Source organism: Lagenorhynchus albirostris, chromosome 3, assembly GCF_949774975.1.
Source record: "Lagenorhynchus albirostris chromosome 3, mLagAlb1.1, whole genome shotgun sequence".
In the NCBI taxonomy this organism is placed as follows: domain Eukaryota; kingdom Metazoa; phylum Chordata; class Mammalia; order Artiodactyla; family Delphinidae; genus Lagenorhynchus; species Lagenorhynchus albirostris.
This window is the reverse complement of record NC_083097.1, coordinates 60,527,512-60,548,012: the sequence shown is the minus strand read 5'-3', so window position 1 is coordinate 60,548,012 and position 20,501 is coordinate 60,527,512. Positions and strand designations below refer to the sequence as shown.

The following is a 20,501-nucleotide window of genomic DNA, read 5'->3' as shown; positions in this document are numbered from 1 at the left end:
TCATCTCATTTAATCCTCATAACAACCCAGTGGAAAAAATAAGACTATTATCCCCATTTTACAGGTTCAAGTTTTTTAGATCTTAGGTAACATGCCCACAGTCAAACCGTCACTTGCCTTTTCCCATTCCTCTGAGGGCAAAACTAACACTGGTAACATTGGTCGGCATCTGGACCCCTTCCTAACCATTCTCGTGAAGGCATAAACTACAAAGACAAATCTAGACTAAAAGCCTGATGCAAACAGTCCTGTTTTTTTAAAACAATGGGGCTAGCAAGTGGGAAGCTGAGCCCAGTATCTGAAGCCCGCCCAGCATGCCCATCAAACTGGAGATTTCATTCACACCCTGATATTGATTCTGCACACCCGCACTAGGGGGGGCAGCTGAAGGTAGAATGAGGGAAGAACCTCCGATTTCTACGGTATGTGCCTTTTAAAAAAATATGCTTTCTATTGTGGTAAAATATACATCAAATTTACTATTTTAACCCTTTTAAAGTGGACAGGTCACTGGCGGTAAGTACACTCACACTGCTGTGCAGCCACCATCATCCAGCTCCAGAACGTTTCATCTTCCCAAACTGGAGCTCTGTACCCATGAAACACTAACTCCCCATTCCCCTCCTTCCCCATCTTCCCAAACTGGAGCTCTGTACCCATGAAACACTAACTCCCCATTCCCCTCCTTCCCCCCCACCCCGGCACCCACCCTTCTACTTTCTGTCTTTCTGAATCTGACTACTCTAAATACCTCATATAAGTGACATAGTACATGTTGTGCATTTTCAATCCCTCCGCGTATATACTGAGACCTACTATTTGCCCAGCACTGTGCTGAGCTGTATGGGGGGAATGTATAAAATATGAGATCTGATTTCTGCCGCTGAGATCATTACAGGTGACCTGTGAAGGCAAGGCTAGCTTCTAGGATCTCTCTCATCTAAATGTCCCCTGTCCTCCAAGTTTGTATCATGCACTTCCACATGGTATAGTCTAAGAAGTCTTCATAAAAGTGGTGACTTGAGAAATGAGAATGACGTGTGGTTGGGAAGAGAGGGAGGTTTTGAATTAATTAAATCACTCACAAATCCAGGTAGCCTGGACCATCCCAAGCCAACCCAGGAAAAGCCGAAGGGCCACAGCATAATGACCTGGCTTCTCTGAGGACAAGAAGCAGAACCCTAGATCTGTGAATCAGACTGCTGTTTGTATCCACAAACCACACATACAATGGTTTCCTTTTCTCCTATTGCAGAATAAGACACAAAAGAAAATCAAAACCGTTTTGCTGTTGTTGTTATTCTTTTTAATTATCTCAGAGAATAGCCAAGCCAGCTCTTTTGTGCAAGTTTGTCTTTTTTCCTTTGGCAGGAGAAGCTAGTAAGAACTTCTGAAACTTGTGCGGAATGTCTGACCACCAGGGTCAGGTCACATCAACCTTGACCACGGCAGGGGACACGGACCCCTGGGGAGATAAGCCTCCAGATGCTCACCCTAACAGTCACACCAGGCCTTCAAACAAGCAGTACGGACACCACCCCTGATGCTCCAGCCCCGCCAGCACTTTGAGCAAGTGTCCAACGCAGCCGCACCCAGACAAGGCTGTCTGTGCAGGGGCGCCGCCCACCCACCATGGCTCCTCCTGCCGGGTCTGCTTTCCAAGCACAAGCCCCCGCTAGGGACCCTGGTGGGTAAGAGCAAGAAGGCCTTCACTTCTGTCACTCATACTGCTTTGCCTTTTCTGTCCCCCTGCCTTTCTTCCCTTTAAGATGTGGCAGCTAAAAAAACAGTATTCCCTACTTTAAGACATTAACATTCCTTAGCGTGTCCCACAGCATGTAGGTTTGATTCCGAGTGTCCATTCAACTGTATGTTAACAGAAATTGCAAATGTGGGGCTAAGTGAAGCAGCCAGAAAAGTGCACTGTGGGTCTTTACAAGGCATTTTACAGCCCTGGGAGAAGGAAAATGTGAAATGGCAGCCAGTGGGTCCTACCCAGATCCTACAAGCCACCCACAGTCAGAGGCATGCAGTAGTTTATGGTGAATGGATGTACGCAAACCACAACAAAATACAGGATGGTGGATTAATGGATTCTGAAAAGGGGTGGAAATTCTGAGATAAGTCCTTCTATTATTTCTTCCTAATAGTTCTGAGAAATCGAAATCAATTTCTAAGGCCCATCTGAGAATTCCCATAGGAATAGAGCCATTTTTTTTCTGCTACCAGTGTCTCCCTCTCATCCCAGTGACCTGGAAGAGGTCACCGGGGGAGCACTACTCTCTAGAGGTGGGTACCACAGGGATGCTGCCCTCTGACCAGCAACCCAGGCACCTCAAGCACACCAAGGCCAGGAAAAGACAGCAGGGAGACATGGAACCACAAACCACACTGCAGTTACATGTACCAATTCTGTCATCCACCCATTCTCTTGCTTATTATTTTCTGCTACATATTGAATTGGTTGAATCTTAAAAATATCTTGGTTTTGGCCCACAATATTGCAATATTGGTCTACCTGTCTCTAGTCTGTTTTTTTTCCTGCACACCCCATATCCTTCCCCGAAGTGGTATACTTAAAATAGAAATCTTACTGTGTAACTCTCTTGCTTAAAACTACCTCCAGGATAAACCCCAAGCTTAGCTCACTATGTTTCAAACAAAAAGAGACTTGCACTTATATATAATTGTAGTGAAAATGTCAAGTTTCAAAGGTAAGTTTAAAAAACTTCCTAAGTCTCCAAGCCAAAAGCCAACCAACAAAATAAACAAAGTCTATAGTAACACATGAAATGACAGAAAACGCTAAAGTTACAAAAATGAAGAAGTTGGGTCTGAAAAAGCCTAAAGGTGAGGGTTGAAAACAGTTCATCACGTGGGGATAACTTTTGTTACAATCATGACTATAAATATAAAATGAAGACATTGTCTGAAAGGCACACAATTATTTACAGTTAAAAAAAAATAAAGCCTCTTTATTTTGGTGTGCATTACTCTCCCTGCTCCCCTATCCCACCTCCTGTGATTACCTCTCAAGCTACTTGTGTCATAGTTTTTGTCTTAGTTATTGCATTGAAGGGAACACAAGCTAAAAACCAGAGTGGTGCTAGAAAGCAGAAGCTTAAAACCTGTGAACCTCCAAACCTCAAGATGGGATTCTGGAACTGGATTATTTACCCATCAGATGGTAACAAGGATCTCATTTCTAGTGGTAGGTGGAGCGATGAGAACCCTTGGTGTGCTGTGGTGTTAGGATTAGGATTCTCACCTGTGATGGATTAAGATGACAAACAGATGAAAGGGAAAATGGTTTATTCAGTAGCTTTGGCTGACCCTGTAAAACATACACATCCAGAAGCAGCTAGTCTGACAGACCACTAGAATAGCCTATTAAAGTTTCAGCTAAGGTGCCATTTGTATCTTATAGGGATGGGATGCTGTCGTCCAGGGTAAATTGTATACATTAAATAAATGATTTAATGGGTCTATGTCCCCGGTAGCTAGAATACATGGGTCCTCAACACCATATAAGCTTTCTGGGGACTTCCCTGGTGGTGCAGTGATTAAGACTCTGCACTCCCAATGCAGGGGGCCCGGGTTCAATCCCTGGTCAGGGAACTAGATCCCACATGCTGCAACGAAGAGTTCACATGCCACAAATAAGGAGCTGGCGAGCCACAACAAAGACCCGGCACAACCAAAAAAAACAAAAAACAACAACAACAAAACACTGTATAAGCTTTCAAGCACCACAAAACCTGGACCCATATTGTGTCTACTAATGTCAGCATTAAAAGTAGCTACATCATACCCTTCTTCTCCTAATCCTCAGCTCCTCAAACTACCTTCTAACTTTTCTCTAAGTGAGCTAAGCTGCAGGCAGCTGCTAATCACAACTTTCCTCCTCACCAAAAGAATAATTCTGAGGCTCTGACAAAGCCCATACAGCAAAAACACTTTTCCGGCCAGTCTTCCCCTCCCTCACTCCCCATTCCTGCAACTCTGTCTGATTTTGGGGGGCAAACTTTTCTTCCTCCTTCCCTTTCTCTCTTTTCCCTTTTCTTCCCACCTTTCCCACTTCCCTTCTGCCTTCTTTCCTTCAGACACTGCCAAAGATGCATATAATTAAGGAAAAACTAAGTAATTCAGGGAATTGGGACAAAAGGAAAATAAAGGTAGGAAAATAAAAGGTTAGCACATAGAAAAGTTTACCATATGGAACTGGTAGGTGAGTGTTATGAGTTGAATTGTGTCCCCCCTGCAAAAAAAAAAATATGTTAAAGTCCTAACCCAGGGTGCCTCTGAATGTGACCTTATTTGGAAATAGGGTTTTGGCAGATATAATCAAGTTAAGTTGAGGTCATTAGGATAGAGCTTAATCCAAGCTCCATCCTGGTGTCCTTGTAAGAGGGAAGATTGGACACACACACACAAGGAGAATGCCACAACAAAGGCAGAGATTGGAGTGATGAAACTGTAAACCAGGGATTACTGGCCACCACTAGAAGGCAGGGAAAGGCAAGGAAGGAATCTCCCCTACAGGTTTCAGAGGAAGATGGCCCGGCTGGCACCATGATTTCAGACTTCTAACCTCCAGAACTGTAAGAGAATAAATTTCTCTTGTTTTAAGCCACTTAGTTTGTGGTACCCTGTTACAGCAGCCCTAGGAAACTAATAGCGTAGGGATCCCATATTTGACTCAGCCTCCTAGCAGCTGAAATAAGCAAACAGTCCAATAAATGAACCACAGTGCCCACAGGATTCAAAGGTTCCATTTGTTCATGGGATGCAGAGCTTTCCATGACATGAGAGATCAGAGAATGGTCTTCTCTCTGGGTCCTACAGAAGAAACACTGTGGGATACAGTGGACAACTGTAGTCAATGACATTATGATACTGATCATGATAATGAATTTTATGTAGCTATGTCCTACAAACTACCTCACTGAAGGCAGATGGCATGACCCCAATGGAAAGTTCATTAAAAGCACATATAGGAACCAGAAGTGAAAGAGGAGACATGACTACCAACCTTACAGAAATTAAAAAGGAATACTATGCACAACTGTACACCAACATATTAGATAACTTGGATGAAATGGACAAATTCCTAGAAAGATGCAAACTACCAAAACTGCCTCAAGTAGGAACTGAAATCTAAAAGACCTAGAACCAATGAAGAAATCAAATTAGTAATCTAAAACACTACCCATAAAGAAAAACTCAGGTCAGATGGCTTCTCTGTTGAATCCCAACAAACATTTAAAGAAGAATTAATATAAATTAGTCACAAAATCTTCCAAAAAATAAAAGAGGAAGGAATATTTCTCATTTTATAACACTGTATTACTCTGACACCAAAACCAGACAAAAACATCCAAGAAAAAAACTACAGACCAAAAGCACATATAGGAAGGATGTATTGTACCAAAAGAGTGTGGTCCACATACACAGCTCTATAATTTCATGTCTTTGAGGCAAGCTCCATAAGTAATTTTCTCAAACTGGGTTTTTGATAAGGATTAGAGAGCAGATTTCAAGGCTATAAATCTCTGGCAAGAATCTGGAGAGTAAATATTCTGCATTATCAATGAAATGTAAGTCCTTATGCTTTGCCAACTTCCAGGGCAGAAGACAGAAATGAGATCCTCTTATTTATTTATTGTTAACAGCATGATGAAAGTTAAGGGAACTGCTACCACCAAAATAAGAATTAAAGAGTGTTTTTCTTGCTGAAATTTGAACAAAGAGTGTGGGGCAAAGGAGAAGAGTTATTAGATATTTTAGATATATTTTATAATTTGATTTAAAATTTAATTTAAAACTACAAGAAAGATTTCAGACTATAGGAAAGTTTAAGCATTGACTTAAACACAGAAAAGACAGGCTCCTTTTCTCTGGACTTTAAAAATAAATCCAAAACACATCTTGAGAGCATAATAAACATAATTCCAGGAGTCCAAAGTCTACCCTTTTTTAGGTCTTAGTTAAATGCTGCCCCTTTCAAGAAGATGTAGCTCTTCTCCATTTAGTGTGGCACATGAAGGTTTCCTCTTACATTGTTCACTTTCTTCCTGGAGTTGCATTTGTCTTACTGTTTCACTGGAGTGTAATCTTCTTGAGGGCAGGAATGGTGTCTTGAATTAAGACTCTTACTCAGGTATAGGATAGTGCTTTGGGTACAAATAGCACTAACTAGAATTAAAAAATATCATGTGTCTCATTACATGGTCAGTTTAAGGCTAAGTGGATTTTTAAGGCACTCAAAGTGTTAAAGCCTCTTGTTAAAAGGACTGTCAGGTACAATAAACTTTAAAATTTTGTTTTTGAATTAAACCATAAGAGATGGCTTTAATATGATCCATTTATACTACGTACTTTTAATCAGATGTCCTCAGCTATAAGTATAGACATCTTTTGGGAGAAAAGTAGTAACCTAATAGTTAACCTTCACATTACAAAACTATCCCTTTGAAGACATCCAACCAGTTTCTTCTTCTGAAACCATTCTTGGAGTGGTAAGGAGAAACCCCATTAATAGACTGTGAAACTCTGGTTTATAGAAAGAATGAGGTTTTCAAAAAGAAATTACTTAAACCAAAGTATGTAAGGTGGATTGTATTATTCTAACCAGTTATTTACTCAATTTCATTTAAAAGGATTATACAATCTCTACCCATTGTCATGTGACTGGCAAGGCTTCCTTATAAGAGGAATATACTTTCTGGCCCCACTGATAGGCCCTGTCATGTTACTTGCTTTGGTCAATAGAATGTGAGCAAAACTGAGGTGAGCAGAACTGAAGGATACAGAATGTGAGCTGTTTTCAGTTTTAAGAGCAGCATGTGCCAGTGGTTTATAAGAGCTGATTATTACATTTCCAGAAACTTGGCAAGCCCCTTGTTAAACTGTTTGTAGCCTGAAACCTGCCATGGTGGGAGTATTTACATCATGGAAATAGCAAGCACTACAAATCAGTATTTCTCCTCCCTCAAGTTTGGGTCCAGCACACAGTGAGCGTGTCCCCAAAAAGTTGGTCTTTCAACCTGGAGCCTGCAAGCCAGGAAACCAGTGGAGTAGAGCCAAAGCTGCCTGCAGCAGATGTAATTTGCTTGAGAAATGAATCTTTGTTTTTGTAAATTACTGAGTTGTAGGGGTTGTTTGTTACCTAAGCATAATCCACCAAAAGCTGACTGATACACCATGCTAGTGTTATTAAGTTTTAGTGAACACCAATGAGCCCTACCTTTATCTGTCCAGACCTTGGTTCAGGGGATTTCTTCTAACGACTTGTGCCATCGCACATCTTGAACCTGAAAGGATGAAAATTACACTCAGAGACTCAAGCCCAGGAATCCAGGTCTTGGAAGGTTACTATAAAGATATAAAACAGTAATTCCATTTTTAAAAATCACTAAACTACTGCATCATTTTTTTTTTAAACCTGGGCAAACACAAGTCTGTTGCTCATGGACCTGGACGGTTCGGGAGTGTCTCTCCAGCCCTTTCAACACCGGGTCACACGTTTCCATGCCCCCTTTCCACTCCAGGCGCATGAATGGAGCGCTGTGTCTTTAAGGGGGACGCGGCGCTGAGATTTCCGCACAGGACAAAATGTCTGCGAGGATCCTGGAGGGGATCGGCGATCCCAGACACCCAGCCCACCTCCCGCTTCGGGGGTGATGGGGTGAGTGTGGGCTGCGAGACTCACGGCGGCGCGTGCCCACGGGAGACTGGGGAGTCCCGGGGGACAGGTGAGGGATCGCGGGAAGCTGCCTGGGGGCGGCGGAGTGAGCTGGGACCAGCCGGGGGCCTGGCGGGGGATCGCAGAGCGCCAGCGCCCCACAGACGCAGACGCGCAGGCTTGCTAGTGCATAGGGTGCCGGGCGTGCCCTCCGCGGTGGTGGGATTACCGTTATTGTAAAAGATGCGTTTGGACCCGGGATTCTGCGTAACGCCCGGTTCAGTTTCTTTATGCACCTCATTTTTGCTCCTGCTCTGCAGTCTCCCTTCAAAAAAGTTATTCAGGAATATCGAAAGTCATGTGCTCTCCCTTTATTAAAGTTGCCTTATTGCAGTCAGTCCTTTAACAGGGCAAGTGGTTGGCGGCCCTTTCTCTAATTGAGACTTTCTGAATGTTTCCCACTTTGGGGAGAAACCGAATGCAAGCCAGATGCTCAAACAAAGACCCCGATCCCCACCGTGCTCAAACAAAGGAATTTTCTGATCCTTCAGGAACATACAGGAGCAGTTTGCTATAATCACTTACGCTAACTTAATGCCCGAAGTTTACCAAGCAAAGTTAGTTTTCCCTCCTTGAAAGGAAAAAAAAAAAAAAAGTACCTGCTACCATCCAAACTTCTAATTAGCTAAGACTACAAAGATGCGGTGTTTACGAGAAACTGTTGTCGAAATAGCTTAATAAATTGACATAATTAGTGTAATCATTTTCTGTACTTTTCATTAATGTAATTATTTATACACATTTTTAAGCCAAAAATAGCTTGAGGCAGCTGACAATGAAAAGTATACAACAATGTATGCAAAGACCAAGAGCCAATACCGCGTAATTCTTAATTAAAAAATCTTTGTTACAGAGCTCTTCAAAGTAGGGCAGCTTTAAATCCCACTAATTCACATTAAATAATGCATCTTACATGATGAAAACGGATCAACACCCTTCTTTTTAGGAACACATGTATTAAATAAAATAATGTAGGCCTGAAATAAAGGTCCACTTAGGGAGGAAGCTTCACAATTTTCATTAAAAAAAATACATTAATAGAGAGCGTTTCTCAGCCTTTTAGCTAATGGAAGAAGTATCTAAAATTTTGGCTTATGACATTTAGAGAACATCTCTGATTTACCAGTTCATTAGCTGTGGGTCCAGTACATTTTTTACAGCCCATGTGTAACATTTTTCCAAGTTTTTTCACACTTAACCCTTTATTCCCTGAGGTATCCATCCTTTACAGTTTGGAAGCATTTTTACTTCAACTAAGCCTTCAGCCTGGTGACTATAGACTAATTTTTCTAACTGTCTAGATTTGTTTATAAATAGATTAATATATGGCAGTAAATTAATATTTCAACAGAGATGGACAGGTAACAGATGAACTGTAGTTTCCTTGATACCTCAGTTGTCAAGGCTAATTATTTGTTTTAATTATTATATTCTGCTTTGATTAAAGTTACTGGTGGATAAAAATGTTTTTAGTGTTTTCACATAAGTCTGTGTGGATTTGACATTAGGGTGAATTTCTCACCTAAGATCCAGCCAGGCTCAATCTACACATATTTGTTTGTAACTCTGCTAGATTAATCCAACTAAAGCGATTAGACTTGACCATGGAAGGACAAATAGAGCTTTCTGTGATTTTCTGAGAACACTGCCTGGTTCTTTGACATTTAGCCTGCCTGATATTTTGTATGTGTACAAGCACAAGTGTAAAATAATAAAACTAACTTTTGTGGGTGGTTTATAGGATGATTCTCAATGTTATAATCATACATTGTATGTATACACCCATATTTACACAAAGTATTCATCCAGGTTCTGATCTCTTCCTTTATTCTCTATATTGGTATTCAGGGAGATCACATTGAGGAATATGGGTTTTAATCTGATAAGTTATTAGAAGAATAAAACTTCTTCAGAGAACATCAAGTGCAGAGGTAATTAATATGAATGTCTTATCTTCCAGCAGCTTAGACTTCGTATCATCCCTTCCAGATAATGGATACTGGAATGAAACTCATCATAGAATTCAGAGGCATCATACCATTAATACTACTCTCTCCCTTTCCAAGAAATAACTAAAATCTACTTTTTTTTTCAGCTTTTTTCCCCCTGAAATTGGACTCAAAAATTTCCACTGTTAAATTAATTTCATGCTAGCAGTGCATTTATTTAGCCTCAAAAAATTTTATTTAAAATATAAGCTTGGAAGCCTAATTATACAACTAAAGAACTGGTACTTTATTTATTAGAGTCAGCACTAATGGTGACGCGTTTTAGTGAATGTTGTACCCTGAGCAAGGTGGGGAAGGGAAAGAATGCTTAAGCACGCGTATCTGCATGAACCTTTGTGTTAGGGTCCCCAAGCCCACGCTTCCCCACTCTTCATGAGTGAACACTGCTCTGATCTTTACCATGGGTGTCAGCATCTTGAAGCATCTCTCCCCACCAGATGGTAGGCTTCCAGAGGGCAGGGACTATGTGGTGCTCCTCTTGGCATCCTGGGCAGCAAGCACGTGCCTGGCCCTGATCAGGTACACAAGGAGAGTTTGAATGAAAGAGTGGATGAAGTGAACGGACGTAAACGACATAATCATTCATTGGCAACTTTCTGGTAGTTTTTCAATTGTTTAAGGAAAATTAAGAGAGCTTTTACTTTTCGTTTTCTTCTTGTTAGCTAACCATACAAGTTAATAGGTGTTCGGTTTTGGGGCAGTACTTGGTAAGGAAGAAATGCGTATCACAGGACCCCAGCTAACTAGGCCTCCCTATCATCTTCTACCTGAGTGATGAGCCACCTATTTTGCAGGAAGATCAACTGAGGAAGTGAAAATAAATTTGGTTGGGGGTGGGGAAGTGGAGCTATGATTCTTTTTAATTTGCTTTTTGTATTTAAAAATCCCCAAGAGAATTCTTCCAACTTAAACTACTTCCTCTATTGAATAACAGAATATGTTAAAGAGAAAAACAGCACTCCCTTTTAGCCACTAAGAACTTCGTGTAGGCATGTTTGAATAGTAACTACTGGGAGCTTCCTTTTGTTCATGCTTTGAATTGATATAGCACTGGCGAGTCCAACAGTGACATCTCGTGCGTTATCTGATTTCAGCCACCTATTAGGGGCAGCTAATCTTATCATTTCTCCTGACAGATGGGGAGATAGAGACTCCGGTGAGCTGGGGCTAAGAAAGGTAAAGTTGGGCTCATTTCATTTAATGCAGTGTCCCCTGAGTGCCTGCCCTATGCAGGCCCTATGCCGGGGAGATGAGTGAGGTGTGCTGCCCTCCCATGGCACCCTCCATCTTACGTCGATATAGAATCTCCTTCTGCTCAGGCAGGGACCTGCTCAGGCAGGAACCACCCACACTGAGCAAGCTCACACATTGGGATCCCTCCAGGGCCAGATGGCAGTGCACTATGCCCCATGGGACTGTTCCCTCCAGTCTCCAGAGTTAAGGCTGCCTAGGCCTGCCTGAGCTCACATGCTTGAGGATTGTTTTATAAAATTACTTTTTATTTATGTATAGACCCTGCCATATATATACTCTACCTAAATGTATACACATGATCACGTACATGCTTTCTCAGCACTTTTTCTTTTCCTTTTGTCTTTACCTCTGCCCCTTCTCCTTTCACATCAGCTGCAACCCCCTCAACCCATAGTGTATCTCATTTTTCTTCATATTTATAAAAAATCATTAATCTGTATATCCTATACAGATCTAATTATTTAATAAGAGTGAGATCATATTATACACACCTTTATGCATCTTGCTTTTCTCCCTAAACAGTTCCTCCAGACATCCCCCTGACAGAGCTCCAATCCATGCTTTTTAATGGCAGCATAATATTCCCTGAGGTGACTACACATTATTTACCCAGCCATTTTCCTGCTGGTAGCCATTCTCTTGATTCCAGTTTTTTGCCATTCTAAATAATACTATGATAAACATCCTAATACATGTTACTTTACATATTGGTACTTTTACTTCTACAGAACAGATTCCCAGGAGTTGGATCCCCAATTATATCTATTTTTAATTAATAGAAATTGCAGATTGCTTTTCCTAAAAGCCTTCACATCTCCACTAGGAATGCATGAGCATACCCTTTTCTCTGCCCCCCCTTCCAACTTTGGCTGACAAACCTCTTCATTTTTGTTAGTGTGATGGATCTAACATGAGACCTTATTGTTACTTTAATAGCACTTCCCTGATTATAAGTGGTGTGCATCTTTTCACAAATTTCCTGGCCATCTGATTTTGCTCTTGGGTCATTTGCCTACTCATATTTCTTGCCCATTTTTCAATTGGCTTGTTTGTCTTTTTCTTCTCAGTTTGTAAGAGCTCTTTGTATATTAGGGTCGTGGCTGAAGATTCTAAGACTTCTCTCCCAAGCCAAGCTGACTTCCAAGCCAAGCTTCTCTCCCTCTGCACTGTAGGGATGGTTGAAATGAGCTCAGGGATTGCTTAGCAGACCTAGGAAGGCTCTGCTAGGAACGACTTGTGGCCACAGTTACTGCTGGTCACTCTTTAAAGACTGAGTCTGAACAGAAGACTCTTCTGAGCCAGAATGTAGCTGTGGTCGGAGGGCTGAGAAGGTGAGGCAGTTCTGAACCATGCTGTCTTCCACCGGTTAAGACCTCCGAGAGTGAAGGCTTGCCAGGGCATAGGAGGTCCCTCTGCCGCCCTCAGAGGGGCAGCACTCTGCTGGCCAACACTTGTGGTGCTGCTTGTCCCTGGCTCAGATGAGGGCTCCACTAAGTCTAAAGGATTAAGACATCAAAATCAGTGATCAGTGCTTCTCATCCCTGTTTTCCACCTTAAGTCTTAGAACAGATGCCACTCCTGTATGTGGCGCTCCTCTGGGCATCCCAGATTTTGAAGAAATTAAATCTCTTTCAATTTATAAAGTAAATATAGGCACTCATAATACTACTATTCTCTCCACTTTTGTGTATGTCTAGTAATTTAAAGAAAGGGCACACTCTGGAAAGGTAAGATTCTAATTTAGAAGGAATGGAATTCTAAAAAAAAGAAAAAAGAAATGTAGAAAAAAATTTTAAGTAAAGCTGGGTAACAAAAAACATCTCTAAGACTAAAATCTGGTTCTGTTTACTAAACACAATGTTTACTAACCGCAAAAAAGTTATCCTTGAAGGGGGTCTGTAACTCCCCTCCTCATCCCACCACTCCGGCTTTGGGGACTTTATTGATTTAGTAAATCTCTTGGGGGAAATCTAGCCTTTAATTTCTAATGACCTTTTATACTAATTATCATGGGTAACCATATTCAAACCAATGCCTCATATCAGAAGATACGTAAATAGCTATTTCTTTTGTTAGAAGAGGCCTGGTACTTATTATTTTTTTGGATGATTCTGGTAAATCCATTCTTTTTTTTTTTTTTAATTCAAGAGATATGTTAAATGTCCTGCCTGATCTCAGTTGACTTGCTTGGTGGGAAAAAAACAAATGAGGTTTAGAAAAGTGTAACGCATCTGTAACAAGACTATTAGCAACTGAATTAAAAGGTTCACTAAATACTATTATTAAAGCAACATATTTTTCCTGTTTTCATCTTTGTCTTCAGTCATCCCTAGTTGCCTTTAATAAAAGAGATTCTGGAACTTCATCATCTCCACTGCTGCTGGTTCAAAACCTGACAGTAGGAGCAGGCACTGGCTATCTCATTGTCCATTATTCTCCCACCTCGGCCTGAACTTTCCCGATGAAATAAGTTTTCATGAGAGCTCCAAGTCTGTCATATATTCTATTATTATTTTTAAACTTTCAAAGCAAATTTGTCTAGAATCACACATTTGACCCTTTGTGAAGTTTTGTTTTGTTTTGTTTTGTTTTGTTTTGCGGTACGCGGGCCTCACACTGTTGTGGCCTCTCCCGTTGCACAGCACAGGCTCCGGACGCGCAGGCTCAGCGGCCATGGCTCACGGGCCCAGCCGCTCCGCGGCGTGTGGGATCTTCCCGGACCGGGGCACGAACCCGTGTCCTCTGCATCGGCAGGCAGACTCTCAACCACTGAGCCACCAGGGAAGCCCAGTGAAGTTATTTTTTAAAGAAGAAAATTCACCTTTTCTATCTCCCCCCTCATTTGATAGGTTATAACAGTAGGAAATGTTTTCTTAATAGAAAAGACCTGGCAGTGATAGGCACTGTGTTGTATTTGGATCCCTTTAACTACAGGTATTTGTTGGACAAAGCAAACAGCTATTACTTCTATTTTTCTTCCTTAATTAAGAGAATCCACCAAGCTTTTTGTCTTGCAAATATAGAGTGCGGGCCATTTAGTTGGGATAAGCAATATAGAAAACTAATTTTATTTTTTTTATGACTGGAGCACCTATGAGAGGGTCGGTAGAATGAACACCAGAGGGACATGGCACCATCCAGGATTTCTAGTATCTACTTTCAGGGCTGTTTAATTGAATTTCTTTTACTCCACCGCCTGTCGTCTGAATTTACTCCTAGCACTGCTGATGGTTCTTGAGAACTCAGAAGCCATACTGCAGTGTTTCCACCTGAGAACCTGGGCTGGCTAGAAACCCTGAGGCAATGATAGAGACAGCCCACCGCCTGATTTGAAGGTAAAAGTTTAGAAAACTGCTTTGTATATTGCTGTTTTCTAAATGTGCGTATTTTTAAAACATTTTAATGATTCTTAGCAGTCCATGTTTCTCATAAGCACATCGTTTTTAAAATCACAAAAACAAAGATATTTTTATCTTGAAAAAAGTTGTCTCCTTGAAAGCTTTTTGAAAAGCTACTCAGTCTTAGCACTGTCACCCTTAAAGTCTAAGAAACAAAATTTTCATTCCTGAAACTTTTTCCCCCCACTCCTTTCTTGTGCAACACTGCGAGAAGAATTCAAAAGGGAGCCTTGCTCGTTTGTTTTTTTTAAAGAGCGTAAAGGAGACTAGTTAAAACTAACATATACATACAGCACCTATTTAGCTTATTCTTATGAGAAGCTTGGCTTCCCAATTTTAGTCTTAGTACTTGTGAGCCAGGGAATCCAATAAATTTCGAAGAAAATTCCTGGTTAAGGAAAGAAGGGCTAGGCATTTTCTACCTTCCCTCCCCCCCACCCCGAAGAATCAACGGTTAATACCTACTGAAAAAGAAACGCAAGCATCTACCCAAACTAACCGCAGGATTTTTATCAGTAGTGAGAGGGAGGCATGGTTTCTTGACAGGCTAACTCTCGTCCTAGAAGTTGTGTGTTGGAGCGTGTGTCCGTGTGCACATGTAATTTTGTGGTCGTCTTACCCTGTGTCCCTCGGTGCAGGCGCTGCCTAGAGAATGAGGAGCGACGAGCCGGCCGTGACCATGGAAGAGACGGGCGGGCCGGACGCGGCTGCAGGCCGCCTGGGGGCGCCGTACTCCGAGGCCTGGGGGTACTTCCACCTGGCGCCGGCGCGCCCCGGCCACGCGTCGGGCCCCTGGGCCACCTGCCGGCTGTGCGGGGAGCAGGTGGGCCGCGGCCCGGGCTGGCACGCGGGCACCGCTGCGCTGTGGAAGCACTTGAGGAGCGCGCACCGGCGGGAGCTGGCGGAGAGCACCGCCCGCCGCTCGCCGCCCGCTGCCCCCGGCCCCGCCGCGGCCGCCGAGGGCGACTGGGCGCGCCTGCTGGAGCAGATGGGCGCGCTGGCAGTGCGCGGCAGCCTGCGGGAGCGCGAGCTGGCGCGGCGCGAGGCGGCCGTGGAGCAGGGCGAGCGCGCCCTGGAGCGCAGACGGCGGGCGCTGCAGGAGGAGGAGCGCGCGGCGGCCCAGGCGCGCCGGGAGCTGCAGGCCGAGAGGGAGGCGCTGCAGGCGCGGCTGCGGGAAGTGAGCCGCCGGGAGGGCGCCTTGGCCTTGGGCTCGGCCCTGCTGCACGCTCCGCTCAAAGAGGAACCCGAGGGGGACCCCAGGGACGGCTACGTCATCACGAAGGTCTTCCTGTAGGTTTTAGCCGCTCCCACCCACCCACCCCCGGCCAGCCCTACTCAAAAAGTGTGGCCCGCGGACCGGCGTCTTCAGCCTCACCTGGGAGCGAGATCTCAGGTCCGTTGCCGCTCTGCCGAATCGAAATCGCCAAATGTGGGGTCTTGAGAAGCACTTCGGAGGCCAGGCAGAACCAAAAATCACTCCGTGGTCCTCCGGGGTGCCTGGGAGCGCAAGCTCCAGCGGCCTCCAATGCTGGTGGCGTTTAGTGGCATCCGTGCAGGGGGTGGTTTTCCTCTGACTGCCTTTGGAATGAGAGCTCCAACAGCCCTGTGAACCTAGATCACCTGGAGCCATGGCCATATTGTGCCTGGTGACTTTGAAAGGACAGGAGCTTCCTTACACACCAAAGACTATCACACCAGGTGGCTGTACACCAGCCAGGGCAACCCAGGGTAGAGGGTGCATGGAAATGATAAAGCATTTTTACCCAAAAAAAGTTTTCCTCATTTCCTAATGAGTAAATCATTGATGAGTAGTCTTTGCCCAGCGCCAATTTCTGAACGGGAGAGTTTCCAAGACTGCTCATTACCCTGTCATTTCTAGTGCCTTAGGAAGGCAGTCCTGGAGAAGCCCTCTTTTTGCTCCCCTCCCCAGCTTGCCCGGCAGTACCAATCACCCTATCTTACCTCCGCCCTCATTCTTCCCCCGTTTCAGAGCCAGTGGCAGCTGTGCTGTTTCCCCACTTAACTGCCTCACACCTGCCGCCTTACTAGCAAGACATGACCCCATCCCTCCTTGTTATTAGGAAGGGAGCTTCTGCCCCCACATCTTCACAGTCCTCACTCCTGGGCCAAGGGGAAGGCACCCTCCCATCTGAGGCCACCTCCTCCTCTCATGTTTTCATCCATTCCTCTTCCACCTTTCCTGGGCCCTTCCTCCACAACGTTACCTCTTTTCCTCTGTCTCATTCCCTCCCTTTCTTCAGAGTCTTCCTCTTTAGCAATGCCCCAGTCCTCCTTGGACTGAAAAGAAAGACTCCCCCAGCCTGGATGCTCCCAACTGAGCACCCCCTAAGCAAGGACTGTCGAGCAGTCCTTGCTGCTTATATTTCCTCCCCACTCCTTACTCCTTCACTCGTGGTCAGCTTTTCATGCTACACTGGACTCTTAAGAAGCCGCTACAGTCTCACAATGGCTGAATATGATTATTTATTTTCAGCCTTCATTTTGTTTAATCTCTCCCTTCTTGAAATTTTTCCTTTGGTAGATGGAACTTGCTTTTCCTCCAGATAATTCCTTTTCCTGATGTAGACTGATTTCCAAACAGTTTTTCTTCAGGTCTCTTTTTTCCTCATTTTTCTGAGAATTTGAAAATGTTCAAGCATCCAGAAAAAGTTGAAAAGCTAGTACAATGAATACCCACATATACCCTCCACCTAAACAGTTGTTAACATTTTTGCCATATTTTTCTTCCCTCCACCCCAAACATGCATGGCATTTCATCCCTAAAGTATTTCAGCCTGTTTATCCCAATAGCCTCTAAGACAGATTCCTTAATTGAAATTCCCTAACTGTCCCAAGAGTGTCTTTTTCTCTTTTCTAAAAAACAGGGCCCAGTTAAGATTCACACATTACTTTTGATTATAACCCTAGTCTCTTTTAGTCTAGAACAGCCCCCTTACTATTTTTTTTCATGACATTTACTTTTTAAAAAGTCCCGGCCATCTTATGTATGTCTTATAGACGTCCTGTATTCTGGATTTATCTGATTGTTTCCTTAGGCCAATTTATGTACCCAATCTTGGTTCATGTACCCGTAGAGGTACAATAATCACCTCTGTGCCAGCGACTCCTGACTACCTCCAGCCTTTAGTGTTCTTCCGGGTCTGTCCTTCATGGCCAGTCCCCTGCAGCATGTCTCCACCTCTACTTGCATATCTTGCCACAGGAGATGGTAGGGGTAATTCTATTCAACTCTGCATCTCCACCCCTGACCCAATAACTAATAACTACTGGGCTCTTAAAATGTATCAGGTACATTTACATGTATTATCTCACTTTATTTCCACAGCAGCTCCTTGGGGGGCGGGTATTAATACTATGCCCATTTTACAGCTAAGGAAACAGAGAGGGGTTAAGTGGCTTGTATGAGATTAAAGCTGGTAAGTAGTTGAGTCGGGTTCCAAATACAGTCTCTACCTGCAGATGCCATGCTCCCAGCTGCTGTACTGTCGGCCTTGTTACTCAGTCACCGGAGCTGACACCTGTTTCCTTCCTAACTCCAACTCCAGGTAGCACCATCAGTGACATTAACATGTACTGAGCACTCACCATGCCAGAGCTGTGCTAAAATGCTTCACAAGAATAACTGCCTCTGCCTACTATGCAGCAACCCCATGATATAATTACTCTTACACCCATTTTGTAGAGGAGAAGAGACAGGCTCAGGGGAACTAAGTAATGAAGCGGCAGAGTGGGATTTGAGCACCAGTCTCACTGAATCCTAGGCCCCTGATCTATTGAGTCTATTTCTACAAAGTATCACAGCTGTCTTCCTTCTGATGCCACCTGCTCAGCTCAGGCCCCATTTATCATTCATCTGGGATTCATCTTCCCATCCTTGTCTTCCCACACTGTCCCCTACTTGGCCAAAGGAACTGTCCTAAGCTGACATTGACTGTATCACATTTCCTGCTCAAAGGACCCCCAAGATCACCCATCATCTACAAGCTCTAGCTTTGTGGCTTGACGTTCAAGTCTCCTCTACCCCTGTACCAGTCTTATCTGTCCCTTCCCTTACACATGCTGTATGCTTTGGCCAAACTGGACTCCTCGTTCTTCTGACATGCCCTGGTCTTGGCACCTCTGTGCCTGTTCGCCTTTCCTCCACTTAAAAAAGCCCCTTCAATTTCTAAGTATGAAAAATCCCGCCCATTTTCTAAGACCTAGCTCAAATTCGACTGCCTACATGAAGCTTTCCTGGATTCCTCATCATTCAGAGATGATTCTTTACTTCTCTGGACTCTCAGCATTTTGTATCTCAAAACCCTTAGAAAGGCCATCTGGCGTGTGGCTCTGTGGGTTCCTGTCTTACCTCCCTTGCCTGAGCCCTTGGGAGTAAGGATGGAGTTCACTCATCCTTCTGCTCCCACAGTGACTTGCCTGTAACAGCTGCTCAATAAGTATATGAGGCATTGAACTCAATGTCTTTAAGATTTTCACAAGTCTTCTCAAATTATTAATATAATTATTCATTTATCTTTAATCCTCTAAGTAGAATTCCTAACAAAAAAATAGCCTAAAAGGAAGCAGCAGTAAATTTTAAAAAGCTGTTTAGTCAATAAAGATTTAATAAGTGTCAGTTATTGGGCTGTTTGGTTTGAATCCAATCACCTAGTATGTCATTATCAGGAACACTTTTCTTAAAATTATTTTCTTTACTACACAATTAATAAAAATGCAATGCCCCACTCTACGAAGAAAAGCTGAAAAAAATCCCCCGAAGTCCTGTCACCTTAGACTGCTATTAACATTTTAATGTATTTTATTCTTTTGTCTCTTGCAATTTTTGTATTACTCTAATAATAGTATGATTTTTCTTTTAAGTATTGAAATTTAACTTCTTCATGTGGATTTATAAGTTGGGTTATAAGATTTGAATCTGGACTTTTTGGAAGAAAAAAAAAAAAAACTTCTACAAATGTCACTCTTCAGTTTCACCAACTGTTAGAACCACTAAAATAAGCAAAGATTGACTTTCAGAATCTTAACCTCTCCTTCAAAATAGATGGCTAATGGGAGCACCAGTAGCCTGTTCAGGGGATGGGGAAAGCAATTAGCCTGACTGATGACTTACCACTGGTTGTGGGAGTTATACACTTTTTACACTTCTGCATTGCTATAACTTTTCTATATCAAGCATAAATTACCTTTATAATTAAAAATAGTTACTTACCTCTTGCAAATGGAAAATCCTTACTACCAGCATTCAGCTTCCTTATTTAAGATAAACAAAACTTCCAACACAAGAACCGAGATAATCTTCAATTCCAGAGAAGCCTAGAAGGAAATGCAGCCCTTGTCCAGTCCAACTCCATCATTTGACAGAGGAGAAAAATGAGCCTGAGTGGCTCGTCCACTCTCAGTGGCTATGATGGCTCACCTGACTCCAGCCTCATCAGATATTCTGCCTCTTTGGCCTTGGGCTTCTGCTGGCTCACCTGGCAAAGCACAAGGGCTATGAGGACCAACTGGCTAAGCTGACATCCTGTCAGCTAAGAGCTGGGATCTGAAAGTGCAGAGGTGGGTTCCGGGGATTGCATCAGCCTCTCTGGCTGTGGCACAGTCTGCTCACAATTAGAGTTGTCACTGCTAGTGGGTGATGGTGACATGCCTTGCATATATTGGCAGAGCTTCCCTGATTTATGTGACTAGGCTTGCTAATAGCACCAGCCAGCACTGCCTTTGAGGGCAATGCACGCAGTGGTGAGGTGGATGGCCGGAATTGGGATGCAGAATGCCCTAAACCTGACTCCTGAACTCCTGCCGTGATGTAAAGTGATCAATCACTTCTTTAGGTTGAAATTTGTCAGGGAGGAGGGGGTGTGGGCAAAGCAGGGTAATGACAACCAAGGTTGAAAGAGCTAGGGCCCTTTATGCACCTAAGTTTTCATCCTTGGAGGCTGGACAAGGGAAGGGCTTGGCTTGGTCTGGGCTGAATTTCTACTTTAAGTGGCTGTCCATGTCTTAATGTCTTAGAGGGGATTCATAAAAACTGAGCTGTTGTTTTGTTTTGCTGCCATGGACTCATTAGGGAATTCT

At 43.3% G+C, this 20,501-nt stretch overlaps 1 protein-coding gene and 1 non-coding gene across 5 annotated transcripts; both read left to right on the top strand.

Annotated features, from left to right (window-relative positions):
- The first annotated feature begins 7,589 nt into the window (after positions 1-7,589).
- ZBED3 (zinc finger BED-type containing 3) lies at positions 7,590-19,652 on the top strand. 4 transcript variants are annotated; one of them, XM_060143153.1, is made up of 4 exons: positions 7,615-7,687; positions 10,890-10,929; positions 14,227-14,342; positions 15,044-19,652. In XM_060143153.1, the coding sequence occupies exon 4, from the start codon at positions 15,058-15,060 to the stop codon at positions 15,697-15,699; it is 642 nt and encodes a 213-aa protein (XP_059999136.1). In that variant the 5' UTR covers positions 7,615-7,687; positions 10,890-10,929; positions 14,227-14,342; positions 15,044-15,057; the 3' UTR covers positions 15,700-19,652. The 4 variants fall into 4 exon arrangements, with proteins under 4 accessions (XP_059999134.1, XP_059999136.1, XP_059999137.1 ...); XM_060143154.1 differs by having other exon boundaries at positions 7,615-7,754; XM_060143151.1 differs by lacking the exon at positions 10,890-10,929 and having other exon boundaries at positions 7,590-7,687.
- LOC132518957 (small nucleolar RNA SNORA47) lies at positions 12,324-12,461 on the top strand. The gene has a single exon (XR_009540069.1). It is a non-coding gene; the product is annotated as a small nucleolar RNA SNORA47 (small nucleolar RNA).
- Positions 19,653-20,501: the final 849 nt, after the last annotated feature.

Bases quoted from the DNA above. Each gene is read 5' to 3' on its own strand.
- ZBED3 (XM_060143151.1), top strand. From the start codon at position 15,058: ATGAGGAGCGACGAGCCGGCCGTGACCATGGAAGAGACGGGCGGGCCG.